The sequence below is a fragment of the Anopheles funestus genome, chromosome 3RL (genome assembly GCF_943734845.2).
Source record: "Anopheles funestus chromosome 3RL, idAnoFuneDA-416_04, whole genome shotgun sequence".
NCBI lineage: Eukaryota > Metazoa > Arthropoda > Insecta > Diptera > Culicidae > Anopheles > Anopheles funestus.
In genome coordinates, this window is record NC_064599.1 from 20,850,885 (window position 1) to 20,869,268 (window position 18,384).

Sequence of the window (18,384 nt, forward strand, 5' to 3'; positions counted from 1 at the left end):
AAGCACCTACCTTGTAAGCCTACCAAAAGGTTTGTCGGCCGGAAAAAAGGTGCGGGAGAACAGCAGAGGAAGGTTTGCAGAACATTGTTTTGCAAGCGTCAAACACGATGGAAGGACAAACGGTTGGGGAAAACTGTAACGCCGTGGAAATGGAAATGGAGGTGTGTAAAACAGTTGCTCTATTGCTTTATCAATATAGCGGCGAAACGTCGCCAAACAGTCGCCGGGCAGGAGGAACTGAAAACCACTGATATGAAATGGTAAAAGTTGACTGGACGGTTTTTGGTGCAACTTTTAACTAATTGAATTTAGTGGAAGTTTTGAAGTACGGGTTCGAAGAGTTCCGGAACAGGGAAGAAACATCAAATGGGGAACACAGGGCCCTTTGGCCAACCAGGAGGGTGGAATACTTTCCTCCAGCAGAGCCATCAAAGCAAAGTCTATATATGGTCTTATGTATGTGGACATGTTATATATGGGTACGCGCACTCGATGGTTCTTCGGTGGCAAATCGTTTGCTACCAGTACAGTTTGATGTTTATTCATGAGCCTCCAACCAGTGGCTGGTGCCACTTCGTGCGGCCCAGATTTGGTCCGCAAGAAGGCAACCGGTGTAAATGGCTTCCGGGCCCAGATGTACACGGGAAGGGATGGGCGATGGATGGGGTTTTTGCAAACGATATGATGCATATGGTTGACAAGCAATGGGCTTTCCTGTTTTCACGGATACACTCCGTTCCCGGACGGGGGGAGGCGACACATGTCCGCTCAAGCTCGTTTTGTTGACGTCTATTGTTGACGCCCGCATGCCACTGTTTTACCGTAGCAGAAGTACTAAACTATCGTCCTCCGCCCGCTCATTTAAGTGTAAATGCAGTGTAAAGGGTGTAATGAATGCATCCGAAGTTTACACACTTGAGTTAATGTACAAACAGAAACATAAGCGATAGAAGAGTTAAAGGGTGTTACACCATCACGAAAATAAAACGAATTCAAAGCGTGAATAGTAATCTTTTTCGTATCCGTTTTTTTTTGTTTCATTTTTTCTTTCCCCCAGCGTTAACGGCGTGCACCACGGACAGTGACTGGTGAAGGTGAGCAAACGCAGCTGTTCATGTACAGTCGGCCAATACATACGGAAAAGCAATTTCAATTTCATACACCAAAACGTACATGTAAACCATTAGCACGATAAGTAATAATATCTTCAGCAACATTTCGTAACGGAGCGCGAGCGAGAGTGAGAGCGAGAGAGGGAGAGAGTCACGCACTTTAACGGTTTGGTGCTGTGTTACTGGTTCGGCCATTATTCGTAAACGACACCGGGGTTCGGTGCAGCGGACTCACACCGATGACCATGGCAGACGAAATGTCGTCGTCGGCGCGTCCTGCGTACAAAAAGCGCAGCTCGTCGATATCGGCACCGGCTTGCGCTAGCTTGGAAACGATTATCAGCCCACCGTCGGAGGGTGACACACCGGACAGTGGTACGCCGGGCTATCGGCGTAGAAAGCCAGCAACGCGATCACAGAGCGCACGTATCACAGGACCCCGATCGGTAAGATGGAACCTTTTTTTTTAAAGTGGTGCTGATTTTTTTTGCTTTGTTTTGGTTATGATTAGAAGATGGTTTGTAATGTTTAATTTATTTTGTTTACTGTACACACAAGTACACGAGGGTGGTGGTAAATTAGAAAGAAAAATAAAGACTTTTAAGGAAAAATGAAATTTACACTACATGTACCGGATCAGTCATCAGTCGACTGGCAAATTTCCTTTTTAATCAATTTAATTTTTGACGTTAAACAATTCTAACCATTACTTTTACATATTTATTTTATAGTATAAACCACAAAAAAAAATTTACTACATAATCCATTTCTTCCATAATGTAAGGAACAATAAAAAAACGCTTAAACCGCTTGGCAGCTCTAACGTTATACTAATCTTAATTTATGTTCAACCAAGTACGAGGACAGTTAAATCTTTTTCATTTAATCTTTAAGTGTTTATAATTGCTTTTTTCAATGATTAAACTATTAGTTTTCATTTGTTTTTCAAAGAATAATTCTTAATTTATATGTTTTAGAAACAAAGTTTTATTTGTGTCATTAATTAATTATTTGTGACATCAATTTTTATATTATTAATTAAAGCATTAATATTCCTAATAACTTGTTTATAAACTGTTGTTTTATTTGTGTGCCAAATATAAAATTACCTAAAGAAATGTCAATCTTTAATGTTATTTGATTTTGTATTTGTATTTCGAAATAAACAAAAATTAATGTAAAATAGATTTTGTTGAGTAAAAGCTTAAGAAATTTAAACAAAATTCTAGTGCAGTGCAATACCAATTTATCAACGAGAAATCGTTTAAAATGGATGTCTGTTTATTAAGGTCGAGCCATTATAGAATTATAATCTGTTCCTACTTTTATACCTTTTTAGTAAGATATTTAATAAGATATTCTAATCAAAATTTTAATACAATTTAATTCCAATATATTTCAAGGTCACAAACGTCATTCTCGAGATTAGATAATCATAAAAAATATTTTATTTCATTGTATGGCATCATTTTTCCTGCTTTATTTTTATGTTAATGTTTCGTCTGATAAACATCTTTCACTTTGGATGAATTCCAACTATCGATTTAATGTTCGGTTTTATTCATCTGCGAAATGTACCGACAAAGGTAACATATCTTACTTTTGTGGGCTTTACTTTGAATTCCCAAAACGTTGGGCGTCACATTGTCGTGTTCACCTGTGTCAAGTGTATAGAAAGATTTCATCGGATTTTTGCATAGCTTGTAGTAAATAGCATGAAGTTGATCCCATCACACCGGTAACTTCCTGAGGAAATTCCTTTTTTTTGGGTAGATAGGAAACTGGAAATACCTTCAAGAGTTTCCAATCTCTTGGTTACCTTTTTTTTGCTAAGATTATCATGGTTGATCCATTTTTCACCACTTGTAACAAGCACTCCTTGGGGAGGATATGAACAGCATGTGGGAAAACCTTATTTCTTTCCATCAGCTCAAAAATTCTTATACACTGGCGACTTGTTGAAGTATCGTTGAAAATGCTGTAAAAAAGTGTCTTGTTTAGATTAAATCAAAACAAAACAAAATTTTTTTAAAAAAGGTGTACTTGTACTTAGGTTTAGTGGATCTTTTTCGATTATATTTTTATTCGTTTAAATACAAAGTTCAAAAAATTTCAAAACTTGGATTTTTTTTAACCATATTAGGTATATTAGGTTTCATATAGAGTGTATTTTAGATTTCATATAGAATATATATATTATATAAAAAAGTCGTGTAAAACCTCTCCAAACCTATAAATATCCAAAACAAACCTTTATAAGTCGATATATGTACATTTTTATGTCGAGTATTATGTGTCAGACAATTTGATGTTTTCTCAGCGTATACAAACCAATGAGATCAATACTCGATCAATAAAGTTTCATTGACTATTAGTAGCTTTACGATTCAGTACCTTAAAGTATTTTTTAAATATTTTCTTTATGTAAACAAACGTCAAGATGAGTGAAACATAAAATATTTTGATAATTAAATGAACATTCGATTCCGTGATGCTTAATATTCCGTGCTTTGTATACCGATTCAGGGTATCAAGATGTAATCAAATAAAGGAAAATTAATACTAATTATTCCTCATATTTCATTACCCATTTGTTTTCGAACTCGATTAAAAATAGCCAACCATTTTATTTTTTTTTTTGCTATTGAAACCCCCTATCAATACCGAAACGACAGCACTAATCATCAATTCACATATCCACGGTTGCAAACAGGTTCGCCGCAAACCACAGCCACCACCGCCAACACTACAGGACTCGCGGGGTCACTGCACCAGCGAGCCACGGTTGAATGATTCGGAAACTCCACCACCACAAAAACGCCGAGGATCACAAAGGCGCCCGATGCACAATTCAGGTACAGATCACACCCTCAGTGGCCGCTTCTGCAACTGACCGCAAAGCGTTGAAATTAGAATATTTCTGTTGCATTTGCATTTTATCACAAATCGCTGCTTTATTTGCTAACAAATGCCATTTGTTACAATGTATTTTTGCTACTTGTTTCCGTTGTTCTTTGTAACGCAATGGTTGTTTTGTTGGGAACCGTGACGGGGGGAAAATGTGAAGGAAATGGCTTTTTTTTTTAATTTTACACAACAAAAGAAAGAGACAATATCGTACAACATGGCATGTATGAACCATTTTTGACATTTACCTCGTTTTGCAGAGCGGCGTCATCAAAATGTAAGGATTAAGTTAGGTATGGTGAAAGCGCAAGTGCTCATTATAAATAGCCTTCTTTCTGGCGTTTGATACGTATGATTGTGTGTGTGTATGTGTGAAACTTTCCACGTGTTTCTATCTGTCTGTCAACCCCCCCGTGTTCGTTATTCACGTTGACCGTACAATGCGCCGCACGGATTCCGCCTTGTGAATCGACCGTGGCAAATGTTTTCCTTGCGGTCTACCCTCAATCTCCACTTCAATTTTTCCTTCTCTAGTTCCCCATTTCAGCACACTTTTTCAAATCCTCCCCTACAACTATTCTTCTACTCTGTTAGCATTTGCGATTTGTACCGAATGAGTGATCCTTAGAATGTAAATATTCCTTCAGAATTTCACTACCAAAAGGACCAACCATTGCAAGAGTTTTTTTTTTGTGCAAAAATTCCCCTCCCTTAAAACTCCAAAGTTCAGCTGTTGTCTGGTTGTTGTGCACTGTGAGATGATCATATAATGTATGTTGTCCCTTCGCACCGACCGATGTTTGATGGTGTGATGTTTTGCCCTTCCTCATTCCCAAACAGTCCATCATGCCGTCCCGTTTTCCGGATGGCACAGCAACTCAGAAATTCCAATTTCAGCTCATGTCAGGTTCTCGGATCCTTTGAATACGCCCACACTTCCGTTCAGTGTGCCAGGGTGTGTAAGTTTACGAAGCGCTCCACGTCGTGAGTTTGTACCGTCCGGCCGGGGAATCCGGGTTGTCCTGGATTTGGTTTTGTAATCGACCGACCGAGAAATGTTTTCTCGTTAGGAGATAGTGTTTCGAAACCCGGGGGTGGGCTAGTTGTCGAGCTTTCAGAGCCAAAGTTCCCCTGATGGGTGTCTAGGGGTTGGATGGGAAGTACACAAAACCACGAAATGGGAAACCTCGCACACCGGGTTTCGTCAAATGTGTCTTTCATTTACATCGAACGTAATCGGTAAATGATATGGCCTGATTATTTCATCCCCAAGCTTCACCGGCATCGACCTTTCCTCTATTTGTCATTTGCAACTCCGTTGTGTTGTGGGCCCCTTGAAAATGGGGCAATTTTTCTCGAGCAAAAGAGAAACTTTAATATTTACTGTACGGATTGTGTGTAGAGCTCAGATTCCAGAGATCAAAGCGTTTGGGATTGTAGTTTTGTATGGGTTAAAAAAATAAAAATAAATAAACAAGCGATGCATTTCTTGATATTTTAGAGTGCTTTATATTTTTTTTAATTCTTCTTTAAAAAAATGCGTTAAAGCTGCTTTATTTATAAATAAATTTCCAGAGTGAAAGTTTATGCATAGTTGGAAGAAACATTTCAGAGAAACACCAGAACTTTCTGGAGCCTCTATCGAGTCTTGTACTACCGGATATGATATTCTATTTTATATTTTTTAGTGAACTATTAGTTTGCCGATTTTTTAACATATATTTTTTTATAATTTTGATGTATATAATACTTGCGTTGAAAATTATTAAATCTAATATCCAACAATTACCTAAAATTTGCAGTAGGGAAAAAGTTTCTAACGCGAGAAGAAGAAGGGACTGAAAAAGGGTTTTGAATAATTTTCTACAAAGCTTTTTTGAACAATGGTGTACAAATTCCTAAAGAAAATTCCTCTTTCAACATACAACAATGAGTCCCAAAAAAAGTATCCTCAAGTAAAAGTATCATTACTAAATGATTTCATTGCTGTATCTATTGGACGCTTATTTACCGACGTTTTCTTGTATTTTGTTGCAATTTTTGAAGCAACCTTTGGTAGGCACTTTCTATAATAATCTTAATAAGCACGTAATAAATCAGGATTCCTAACAAACGGATGAGAATATTTTTCTTGATTTTTCAACCAACGATGGTTGGTTACCTTGTAACTAAAAATATATATCTATAAAAGAAGTAAACAAATTTGTTAAATTTCGGAACATTCTTTGTATTGCCTCATAATGTCTTAACCAATAAAATATCTGTTGTTCAATATAAATTTAGTCTCAAAAAGACGCAGATCTCTTCCTTTCTGAAATTAATCTTAAATTGAATATTTAAATTGCTTCTAACTGATTCAATTCTTCTGCTCTTCTGTGTGGTAGATTTGGCTTATATAGTACCTTAGTAGAAAAGTAGAAATTACAGGTAAATGTTCTTTCCTCCAAAAAATGGTGTCATTTCCCAGTGTCTGTACACAGTAACGCATGCTTAATTAGCAATTCCATTGAATGTGTCGTTATCGCCTTTACAAAGAATGTTTGGGGAAAACTTCCTCCCAAAAGACATAACCCGAAAACATCCAAAATGCTGTTAATGGTTGTTGAAATTGTTTCCTATCTTCTACCCGTTTTCGTCCTCTCTCCATCAAAATCGGAACCCAAACGAACCTCTTCCGGACCGTAGCAACACCAAGGAAATCGAACGCTTTTCTGGACGTGCCGCAGATCAACCTACAGCACCTGCAGATAGACGATCAGGACGACGATGACAATATCAGACTGAGAACGTTCAGCTCATCGAAGCAGGGTAAGTGAATGGGACCAGTTGCGGTCCAAAAACCCCAAAAAGAACGACCTCCGATTGGGCTTTCTTTAGCATGGGAAGGGATTTAATTTGCCATTTTTGGCAAATGGCAATTTCAAAAACGTTCGGTACACTTCATAACCGACCTTAGGTAGAAAACGTGCGCGATTGAACACGCTGCTGGCGATGCGTACAATTTCGCCGAAGGGTTCCGTGCTGGACCGTTTGTTTTTGGGGCCCGACCTTTTCATCTGCTAGGCGTAACGATGGACTGTCGGGTTCGGGCAGCCATTTGTAATGAACGCTGAATTGGTGCTGGTTCCGGGAAGCCGGAAATAATATCTACCGTTTTTTGGGTGAAAAAGGTTCAAACGGCGCGTTACGCGTTACTGGTTCCCGAAAATAGCGATCCGGTTTGTAAAATTAACTACGTAATAATTAACTCATTGTAGCATCTGATTAGTAGGGTGAACGCATTAGAGTTGAAATGGAATGTTTTTTTTTTGAGTTGGAAAATTTTTCAGAATATTTTAATAATCCTTTCTTTAAATTTACTCTTTTTCTCAAATTTTTATCAATTTAATAAATTACAGATGAAAATTAAGTGTTTAAACAAAAGTTTTAAATGGAGCATTATACATGGAGGCGCCCGGTGGTTTATTGTTGAGGGATAAACTTCACTTAAAGCTCATCCTTAGTTTCATGTCCGCTTAAAATTTTACTTCAAATCAAACTATTTACCAGTTCTAATAAGAAATCTAGTTAATAATGATATGTTTAACATCTTTTAAACAAATGTATTTTAGTTCAAAAAAAGTTAAAAAATACACCAATTGTTAGAACTGAATCCTGAAAAAAAAGATTTAAAATGTGAACAACTTTAGGTAACACAAAGTGAGCTAGTAACTATTAATTTTATATACTATTTTGCCCAAAATAATGCCCTATTATTTTCAAAAAGTTCCAATAAATTATCTGAAAACGATATCGTTAGGAAAATGGGTCAATGGTGAACGTTACCACAAAACACCAAACGTCCGATAATAGAAGCAATGATTTCGATGATCATTGTGCCAGAGTCGTCGAGACCATCACATTATACGGTTGTACTTCATTCTTTTCTCCCGTTTGCAGGCGTCGTAAACCGGGGCGATTCGTTTCGCAGGCGGCGGTCCAGAAGCAACAGCTTGGCTCCGGTTAGCCCGGTGCGGGTTGTGGATGAGGTCTTAACACCGCCAACCGGTCCTCCGATCGATTCCTACTGCGTCTTCATGATTGGGGCACCGGGCGTCGGTAAGGGTGCGCTCCTATCACAGTTCCGTTCATCGGAATGTATTAATGCGTACGATACGCGAGGTAAGAGCATCATAACTATGGTCAAGATAAATGGAATGTTTTCTCTTTTACTTTCTTCCACTGCTTGGTGTCACTGAGTGGAAGATGATGTGATTTTATTGCGTCTCGGTTCAATCATATGGGTTCTAATGGTTTCTCGTTACGCGTTTGTCCCCATCCTCCCACAGAGTCACCGGGTGAGCAGAATATATCCATCATTCTGAATGGTGAAGAATCGGAACTGAAGTTCGTCACCGACAGCATGGGAAATAAGGTAAGGATGTGTGACCACACTGCACAAGTGGTGTAGAGATCTTTAGCACTGTGAGTGATTTTCTTGTTCAGTGAATCATGCTGATGTTGATTTGGCCCGCTGGTGTAATCAATGGATAGTGTTTCTGTGCACAGGAAGCTTATAGAAATGGTATTTACTTTGTGCGTCAGATTTATTAAGCACTGTAGTTGATCATAACACATGATAATTATCATCTGGAGTTGTCTTAATAATGTCGAGTTCTTGAAATTATCGTTTGTTATTACACGATTACCTTTGAAATGGCTAGAATTTGGTGAGTTCCATATTTAAAAATGGAATGGAATGAAAGTAAAAAGCACATTTAATTTAATGATATTCTCTAATAAAACAAGCAGTTAGGTTATAACTAACAATAAAAACCAAAAAATCTTTTGATAATCCCAAAAGATAACTGAAGCAACGGCAAATGAAAGACGCAACAGGAACAAAATGTATCAAAAATGAGATTAAATTTATGAAAAGAAATGAATAGGACCAGATTGAATAGAAAAAAAAAGAAATCGAATAAGAAGGAACTTAAGAAAAAAAAACCAAAAAAATATGAAAAAAAGAGAAGAAATGAAATTTGCTAAAGAAATGAAATGAATGAACAGAAAAATGAAAAAATGAAACTAAATACAAAAGAAGTAAAAGGAACGAAAACGAACCAAAAAAAATGAGAGAAAAGAGTGAAAAAACTCAAAAAAGAAAGTAAGTGAACAAGTTAAGTTCCTGTGTTTTTGATTAAAATTTTTCAGAGTAGTTGAATTTTCTAATTAATTTCCAAAAAATGATTTTAAGTCTAGATTTAGATGATTCTCACCTTTTCTGATAAAACTTGTGTTATAATGCAATCTTGAATATGATTATCAATAGGTTTATCAAAAACAAAATATGTTCATAAATCACTAACCCAAAGGTCATAAAATGTTCGATTAATGTTTACAGAAAGCTAAAGTTCAGAACCACCAAAAATTAAACGCGTCTTAACCACCTATCGTGCGGGCAGGTTGATTTAGATTGTACGATTCCATGGTCCGATAGCGATTTGCACGCAAAGGCTAGGCGTTCCCCCGAGACGGAAACTCACGCAAAGCCGCAAGTAAGATTAACGAAGCTGAGATACATATTAATTTTTATGGATATTCCCAAGCAGCTTGTAATCTTCCAAACAAAACAGCACACTGTGGGGAGATTACAGCAAATCCGGTAAACGGTAAAGCTCAGCAAAGAGGCCATTGTACGACAAAACAGTTCGGGGTAGGTTTCTTGCATCAAACAAACGAATGAGAAGTAATAGCCGGTGAAGCAAAATTAAATTTTCCTAACCCATGGCAAATAACAAAACCCCACTTCGGTTCGTTTAATTGGTCAAATACGGCAACACCCGTGAATGCAAAATTAATCAACATTCAAATGAAATCATGCCGTTTTCAACCATACAGCACATAGAAAGCATGAATCACGCCTCGCGAGTTTTGCGCACACGAATGGAAATAGAAAAAGAAAACCAGGGAAAGAAAGGAAAATGACCACACAACAAGGGAAGAAACGCGCATCACGCGCCTCGCCATGCTAATTGCGAATTCATGGCACTTTTATTGCGAAATCATCAACACTTTCTATAACCGTTTAACCCGACGGTCGGCGACGTAGGTTCGGTTCCGTTCCGGTTTTTGCTTTCCGTTTTTCGCAGATTGTATCCTTTTGCTGTGTTCCGGTACGGGAACGTGGCTTACGGTGTGCCACGTTGCGCTACTATGTACGTTGTGCATGATAATTACTTTATCAAACCTTTAAAGCCAACAATTGTCATCGTTTTTTTTTTTATTATTTAAAGCAAAGTATTGCAAATGTTTTACGCCACCTTAAACGCTCAGTACGATTGTGGTACCGGTTGTGATGTGGAATTTGCGTGCTGCAGGCATACCACGGGAAGGACTTCAACTTGAGCTGTCAGGGCTCGAAAAGGCGACAGTCCGTTTTATTATTTGCACCCGCGAAAAGAACAGGTTGGGGGAAGGGTCGCAGAAAGATGGAAAAGAGGAGGATTTAAGTGAAAGCTGTCGGCCAAGGATTCCAGTGCCGGGTTCTCGCCCATTTCCGGAGAATACTCCTGATGCTAATCTGGCCAAGCCATTCCGTCAGTCTTCGGCTGACCGAGCACCAGAAACTGACAGAGTGGTACCATCGCTGTACGATAAGGGCAGCTAGTCCTCCATTGGGTGCCTGGAGCCATTTTTTGAAAAACTACATTCCTAGGGTGCTTCTTCTTCTTCTTCTGCATTTGGTCGTCCATTTTGCGTCACGTTTGTGTCTAAGTCTGTCAAAAAAAAAACATAATAACAATATGGATATTTATTCTTTCTGTCTTGAGGGCTTTAGGGGCCTTACGGAGAGTACATAGGAGAGTTAACCCTTGAGTGTGTAGAATTGAATAGATTTTTTTTTATATTGATAATATTAAAATATAAAATACTACTCTGTATATCCTTATCACATTTAGGTAGAAATGCTATAAAATAGAATATTTTATATACTCTGCACATGTTTCTTATCAGTCGACCGAAAAGAACAAACGGAAGTTTGGAGCCCAAAAAAAAGAACAAAAAGGTAGATGAATATTTAAATCGAGCTCGAGCTGAGCTGTGAAACATTTCACTTCTGGCACTCGCACGTTCGGCACATCCTGTGTGGAAAGATGATATCCTATTATAGGGCGAAAGGTTTACAGTGAAGCAAAAAAAAGGCAAAAGCAGACTTCACTTTGTACCGGATCGCATTATGTCCTAATCGGCAGACAGCAAATGGAATCGTTTATGAATTTTAAACAGTAACATGAGTGTGCCAGGGTGTGAAACTGAAGCCCGAGGGTCAAACATACTACACACACACATGCACACGCGTCCTTGCTAAAACATACAGACGATTTTATTTCATCCGTAGAACAAACGTGTTTAATCAGTGGAAGATCCGTACTACCCTTACTACACCTTTTTTGCCATATCATACTACCCTACACAGCACTATCTGTGTTCTGGGGGTTGTTTTTCTCTTCTTCGTAAAAGGACAGATATAGTTCCAAATTAGAAATTCAGTAACCGAGCTGAATCATCGTTTTTTGCTAAAAAAGGGAGAAAGGGAAAGATAGAGAGAGAGATACGAGAAAGAGAGTAGATAACGAACAGCTTGAGACAACTGGAATGGAGGCGCATGGTGTTTTTCATGCTGAGCATGCTGATGGTTGCAGGTTCAAAATGGTGCGTGATGTGTATTTGTCCTTCACATACATAAAGCATTTCCTTTAATCAAAGATATGATTTGCATCGCAGGTGAACCGGTCCCGGGTACGTGCTACCAGGATGATGATAAGATTGTAAGCGATCCATATTTATGCGTCTATGCATTTTGGGTTGATTGTTTTTTTTCCTTACCGTTTTTACACGGTCGAGGGAAGTTTATGAATATTGTAAAAAGGCATAAATTTAATTTTCGAGCAAAACAGAGAGAATGGTGGAGCGAGAAAAAAACGCAGTTTTATTTGGGTTTTCGTTTACATTGATGGATGTGAAGATTTTTATGATCCTATGTTGGGTTTAATGTTATTATTGTTTGAAAAAAATTCACATAATTTTATTTTGACATTAATTTCGACTTACAAGAAGATTTTTGCGTGAAGCTTAAATGGATGTACAATATATTATATTATTTTTCTATTTATAAATTGAATCTTTTTTTCTTCGGTGTATTTGAAATAAGAAAAAATGTGCCAATCTTATATAAAAATTAATAAAAAAAACTAGTTGTAAAAAGAGAGTACAAACAAAATCAACGACAATTTTATTTAAAGAATTTTTGTACTGTTTTTAATTTCATGTGTTAAAGTTGTATCTACTTCTGGATTAATTTTAAGTTACATTCGAATGTGTTTAATTTAAGCATAAAAATATTATTGAAGTTATCTCACTCATTTTTTTTATAACTGATCAATTTAAGATAGTCTGCCAAGTTGCTTAACGAAGAGTAAAACATACATACTCCTACTTAATATTAAAATAAAACCGTTGGTGGTGGAGTTAGTTTGAACTTAAGTTAAAAGTTAAAAAATTTAAAAAAAATCTGATCTTAAGCTTAGGGACTCGAAATAATAAAAATTAAGATTTCTTTTAAGCCAAATTGTGGTCTTCGAAACTCCAACGTAACACCGGAATGTGTTAAAATAAGTCATTCTAATTAAATACAAGATTAGTTAATTACCATTTACGATTCCATAATATGACAATTAAAAAATAAGAAGCTGTTATAAAAGTTACTATTTACAGTGTTCGCTCAGTTCAGTTCAGCAGTTCATTTGCTGAAAAAGAAAGAGTTAGTCTGATTAACATTTTATATCCATCCCAGCTGTATTAAACTTATTGCAGCAAAAAGCAATAAACCATAATAATCAAACGTTCTAAATTACATCAGCAACATTAACCCTCACTTTCCATAATTACTTTACGTTAAGCGTCTAAAAGACAAAGTGACAGCCCGACAGGACATTGCGGGCGAAAAACATACAAAAAAGCGCCCGGTCTCCCCAAAGTCGACGTCATTAAATCATTACTAATTGGTGAGAAAATGCAAAGAAATGGATTCAATTGAACCGTGGTCAATTAGTCAAACCAAACCCGTCTAAACAGACAAAAACAGTCGTCCGTGTGGCGTGTCGCTGGGAACGACGCAGAATTGTTTGTGGAAGCTATTTGAATTACCCCGTGCGCTTACCCACCGAATGTCAGGAGTGTGGTGGGATTAAAAGAGTCAAAGCATACCGGCCCGGTTTGCCTCTGCTAACTGTCGTGCCGTTCGTTCGTGCCTTGTCACCGGTCCCACGGGCGTGGAGTTCTATTTGCGATAGCGCGATAAAATATTCCGTACAGCGCCACCACCGTACGGAAAGGATGTCTCGTTCTAATCGGAAGCGTATCCGTCTGGGTGCTTGTGTATGTGTGCCTGTATAGGAAGGGCACGACCAGGTCCGAGCGGAATACTAATGCGAAATGCGAGTTGACATAATCAAGCTAATCCAGATTTCGGTACGGTAGCAGCAGGGGAAAGTGAGATTTTTGTACCCCGTCCCCTGCCCTCGGTGCCTCGTGCCTTGATTAAGTCGTTTTTTTCTGCTTCTTCGTTTCTTGATGTTTGCCCTTTCTTGTCATTGCAGGATGAAATGCTTAAGGCGGACGCATTTCTGGTGGTGTACTCCGTGGTAGACAAGGCGACATTTAGCCGGGCGGACCAGCTGCTCAACATGCTGCACGATATGGACGTGAGCCGGTCACGGCCAACGATTCTGGTAGCGAACAAGATCGATTTGGCCCGATCACGGGCTGTATCGTCACAGGGTAAGGAGGACACCGTTTTCAAAGTTAGACAGCTTACTCTATGACTATGACACGTTTATCTTCTCCATCCGTCTATAGATGGCAAATGTTTAGCCTGTACGCACAAAATCAAATTCATCGAGGTATCGGTAGCAATCAACCATAATGTGGATGAACTGTTGGCCGGAATTCTGTCACAGATACGTCTTAAAAGGGAACAATCCGCCGTACAGGTAAGTTAACCTGCTCCGTTTCTGTTTGTTTTATGTATTTATTCCTAAACAATCTTTTTCGCTAGGGAATTCGTGAACCATCGTCCGCACACTGGTACAAAAATCGTAGCGTTGTCCGAGCATCGATGAAGGCACGTCAGATGATCACGTGGATATTCGGCAAGGAGGATTCAAAGTTTAAGAACTGTGAAAACCTTCAGGTGCTGTAAAGCGTGTTTGGTGCCGGTGAAGGACACAGTTCGAAACTCCAATTTGTTGGTAATTGATTTTCTTGTTCACCTTACCATTAAATCTGTTGGTACGAAAAACAAGAAAAAAAATATCGTAAAGCGATAATAAGAAACAACATTGGATGGAAAAAAATGATAGATAAAAGGAAACACGCCTAACGTATATCATTACAGCAGTCGAAACGTTCGAAATGGTGTAAGTTACAGTAAGAAGAAGTAAAGCAAACGCAAAAAAATTCAAACAAACTCTAAAGAACACAACATCAAAAAAAACCCGTAACATTGATATATCGTTATACATCATGCTAAAAAAAGTGCCTTCGGTCAGCGTATCTGAAACTAATGCGTAGCTATGTGTAATGTAGTGTGGATGAAGGCGAATACACAGGACGGTTTCTACAGTTGAACACACTACTACACGTCTGTGAGCGATCGTACGCGATCGTACACTGAGTGCACGTTCGGTAATCGGTCACTAAAAGTAATGGAACCGTGGTAGTAAACGTAAACCGTTTACTACGCTGAGAAATAGCTTAGCTAGTGCACTCGGTAAAAGGTAGTGAAACAAATTGAAGAAAACGGGATAAATCAAATTAATCCTGTAAGCAAATAACTTCATATACCATGTGCCATTGCTACAGTTCTTAGTAAATCTCTGGTATCACTTGTGAGATGACCCAACATCGTTTTCCAACGTTTTTTTTTTGTTTTTGTTCCCTGTAAAATGCGTAACTCGAATGTCTCTAAACATTAATGGTTAAAACATATACACAAACACGCACGCATATTATATACATATAAATATTTTCTACGTGAAACAAGCCGTATAAGATAAAAAGGAAGAATGTGCAAGTAAAAGAAAACTAAAACTTTATTACAAAAAAAAAAACAAGGACAAGCACGTAGAAAACAGAAGTAAAATAAACATAATGTAATTTGATAAGAAAAACGTTAAATATGAATAGATAAACACATAAACGTATGCAGCATATTTTCCCCCCGGCAGAAGATAAGCGTAAAGAAAGGAAGAGAATAAATTGGGAAAAGAACAACAAGTTAAAACAATAACATTTTGTGAACCGTGCAGCAATAGTAGCAAAAACTTTAAACGTAGCCTCTAAGCGTCTTGACAAAAAAAGTAAAACAAAATATTCTAACAAACATTACATAAATATTACGCGCCGCCAATATTTGCGCAACCGATCATATTTTTGGCGGTTTGTTAAAAACGTCAAACAAACAAACAAATAAAACACCACGTATCGGTTGTTGTATTAACCGACATCATACACTCTACACTTGCCCATCCATCCTAGTTATAAGCAAATGGGGAATAATGTTTCAAATTAACGGCTGTAACCCTACCGTGTGGCCGAGCTGTTTGACGGTGGGGGTGTGATACGTAGTGGTGGGATGGAATAACTACAAAATGTTAAATATTATCGTTATTTGTATCGTTGGGTCAGTGTTTTCTTTTGTTTTGTGTATCGGAAAATGTTACAAAATGTCTTAGCAAAAAAGAAACAAACTCACACAAACAAATAACAGGCGAGATTCGATGGTCGGAAATAAAAAAAAATGTGTGAAGAATAAATATAGAAATGTTTTTTTGTTTGTTCCTTACTTGGTGTTTGGTGAAGTTGTTTTTTTCTCTTTCTGTCTTGCATATCGAACATGCAAAAGAGATATAGATAAGAAATAAAAAAGGAAAACACGTTTAATGCGTTAAAGATATAGCGAATGTTCGGAAACATTTTTTTTTTCTTCAAAAAAGGAAGCAAAAAAGGAAAAAAGAAATAATCGTAACAAAACTTATAAATATAGGAAGATAATAAATTTACGCCACTGTTTATACTTGTACGCTTTTCCATTAACATTACCTTTTGTAGATAAATTATAGTTCCGTGCTGCGTTGCAAAGCCTAGTGGAATCGGTTCTTAGCTACCAAAAAACCTTCTTTCATAGCAAAAACTCGACAATAACTTCGACGATGTGTATGTGACTGTACCGTGTGTATTCGCTGGTTATAGCTTCAATATCTCTGTTTAGGAAAATATACAACGTTTAAATACAAAACGTTATTTTGTTTGAATAAACCCCAAAACCTATATAATGTTTTCCTTTGCTTCTCAATGACTGAATATCCTATCTGTACTTCCTATATATCTTTTTCATAAAAATACTGTATTCAAATGGCACAAAAACGATCATTAAAAAAACACAATTTAAAATCTATTGGATGCTTAGTTTCGTACCGAAAAGCTTCCACAAATCGGTTCACTTTCTGTCCACGTACATTAATTACTGACTGAAAAACAAAGTGCTCCCCGCCAGAGTGCAATTGGCAGCCATTTTCTTACTTCCTTTTCAAAGAGGGAAATTATGTTGTCTTAACTGCTAATGTTTTTTTTATTCTTTTGAAACCATAAACGTTGCCAAAATGAATAGCTTAAAAAATGGTGAATGATTTTTTGTACAGTATCTATTGCTCTTGCAGTAACATACACCTTAGCACCTAACATTACATATAAAAGCACCCACAAAACACAAAGTTATCCAGGCTATATAGTCATTGATCGTTCGTGTACCGGTATCATGTGTTGTTGGTGATCGACGTCTTGTACAATAAGCGTACTGTTTAAACCAAACATACACAGAAGCAAGGAAGCAAAACATAGCAATAAGTCTTTCGTACGAAAGCAAGATAGTATAAAGTAATTCATCAAAACAAGTCGATATAGAAGGAAGAAAGGTTTAAACAAAAAAAAAACAACTTAAAAATTATATCAAAAACAAAAATGAAAAAAACGGAAAGCGCATTCGCATTCAGTTGTATATCAAAAAAACATTTAAACAAAGTTGATAACTTGTTAACTGTGGGCCCAAAGATAATAATAATAATATTAGATGATGTCAACAAGTGCGTAGTGCGTTCTGTTTGCGACCGTATACACATTGTAAGTGAAGCAGAAACGGAACATCTCGTATCTTTCCTTTTCTTCTTTCATGTATAACAATAATGAAACCAATCCTGTTCTTAACCGTGCGCAAGAGAAGGGAACGAATGCATGAAACAATGGAAATAGACAACAAACTTTAAACATTAAAACTAACATCCATCCAGAAACTTACACCCGTAATCTATCGAGCCTCAAAAACAAAAGCAAGCCTGCTACAATATTTTTAAGTTTACTTTTTATAACCATTTAGCTCTTAAGCTCTTTGTACTTCTTTCGATCCTATATGAAGATTTTTGCAAGAAAGCAATATGCAAAGTATCACAGTAGAGAAGGAAAAATAAAACGAAACACTTGTTTGTCGATAAAACCATATACCTAGTACAGACGGAAGTGAGGAATGCGAATACATTTAAATAGCTACAGCATCTTGTACATGCTAAATTCTACTGTTTTTTTGTTTCTTTTTTACAATACTTTTCAATGAAATAAAACATACGTTGTTCACTGAATATAAAACACGCTTTGTTTTTTCTTGTTTCTTCACTTTACTAAAGTCACATCGCTAGAGCGGGATGTCATTTTAGGTAAACATTGTTTTTATACTTTCTTTGTAAAATTCTTTGACAAATTCTTTGCGAATTTGTTGAAATAAGTTTCTTTTCACTCTAATGATGCTGTAAATTATTATTATTATTATGCACAAAGAACGGCCCGGTAAATTAAATAAAGAATAAAAAATCATAAGAAAAAAGGAAAAATTTAAAAATTTGAAAATTTCAAAAGGTTCATTCTTGCACCAAGTTTTGCCTATAACTCTGTCGGTATCAAACGGATCGCCAATCTTTAATCTGTGGTCGGTAGATGACACCAATGGCTACATTTTCTTCTTGGACGGCCATGCCCTCAGATGTCTGTGTCGGAAGTTATTCGAGGGACCAAGTTCCATACCCTGTTTGAGAAAATGTAAAATTTTCCTCATTTTTGCACCAAGTTTTACCTATAACTCGGACGGTATCCAACGGATCGCCAATCTTTAATCTGTGGTCGGTAGATGACACCAATGGCTACATTTTCTTCTTGGACGGCCATGCCCTCAGATGTCTGTGTCGGAAGTTATTCGAGGGACCAAGTTCCATACCCT

The 18,384-nt window shown here is 37.2% G+C and overlaps 1 protein-coding gene across 4 annotated transcripts in view; it reads left to right on the top strand.

Moving 5' to 3' along the window:
• LOC125770098 (GTP-binding protein RAD) overlaps positions 1–17,056 on the top strand; it is a 35,099-nt gene extending 18,043 nt beyond the window's left edge. Inside the window, exons 3-11 of one of the 4 annotated variants that reach the window (XM_049439334.1) lie at positions 1,058–1,558; positions 3,826–3,967; positions 4,280–4,312; positions 6,705–6,827; positions 7,959–8,180; positions 8,348–8,433; positions 13,661–13,841; positions 13,920–14,053; positions 14,119–17,056. In XM_049439334.1, the coding sequence (XP_049295291.1) occupies positions 1,352–1,558; positions 3,826–3,967; positions 4,280–4,312; positions 6,705–6,827; positions 7,959–8,180; positions 8,348–8,433; positions 13,661–13,841; positions 13,920–14,053; positions 14,119–14,262 (1,272 nt within the window). In that variant the 5' untranslated portion in view covers positions 1,058–1,351 and the 3' untranslated portion in view covers positions 14,263–17,056. The remainder of the gene's footprint in view (positions 1–1,057; positions 1,559–3,825; positions 3,968–4,279; positions 4,313–6,704; positions 6,828–7,958; positions 8,181–8,347; positions 8,434–13,660; positions 13,842–13,919; positions 14,054–14,118) is intronic. The other 3 variants (XM_049439339.1, XM_049439335.1, XM_049439338.1) reach the window with 3 other exon arrangements.
• Positions 17,057–18,384: the final 1,328 nt, after the last annotated feature.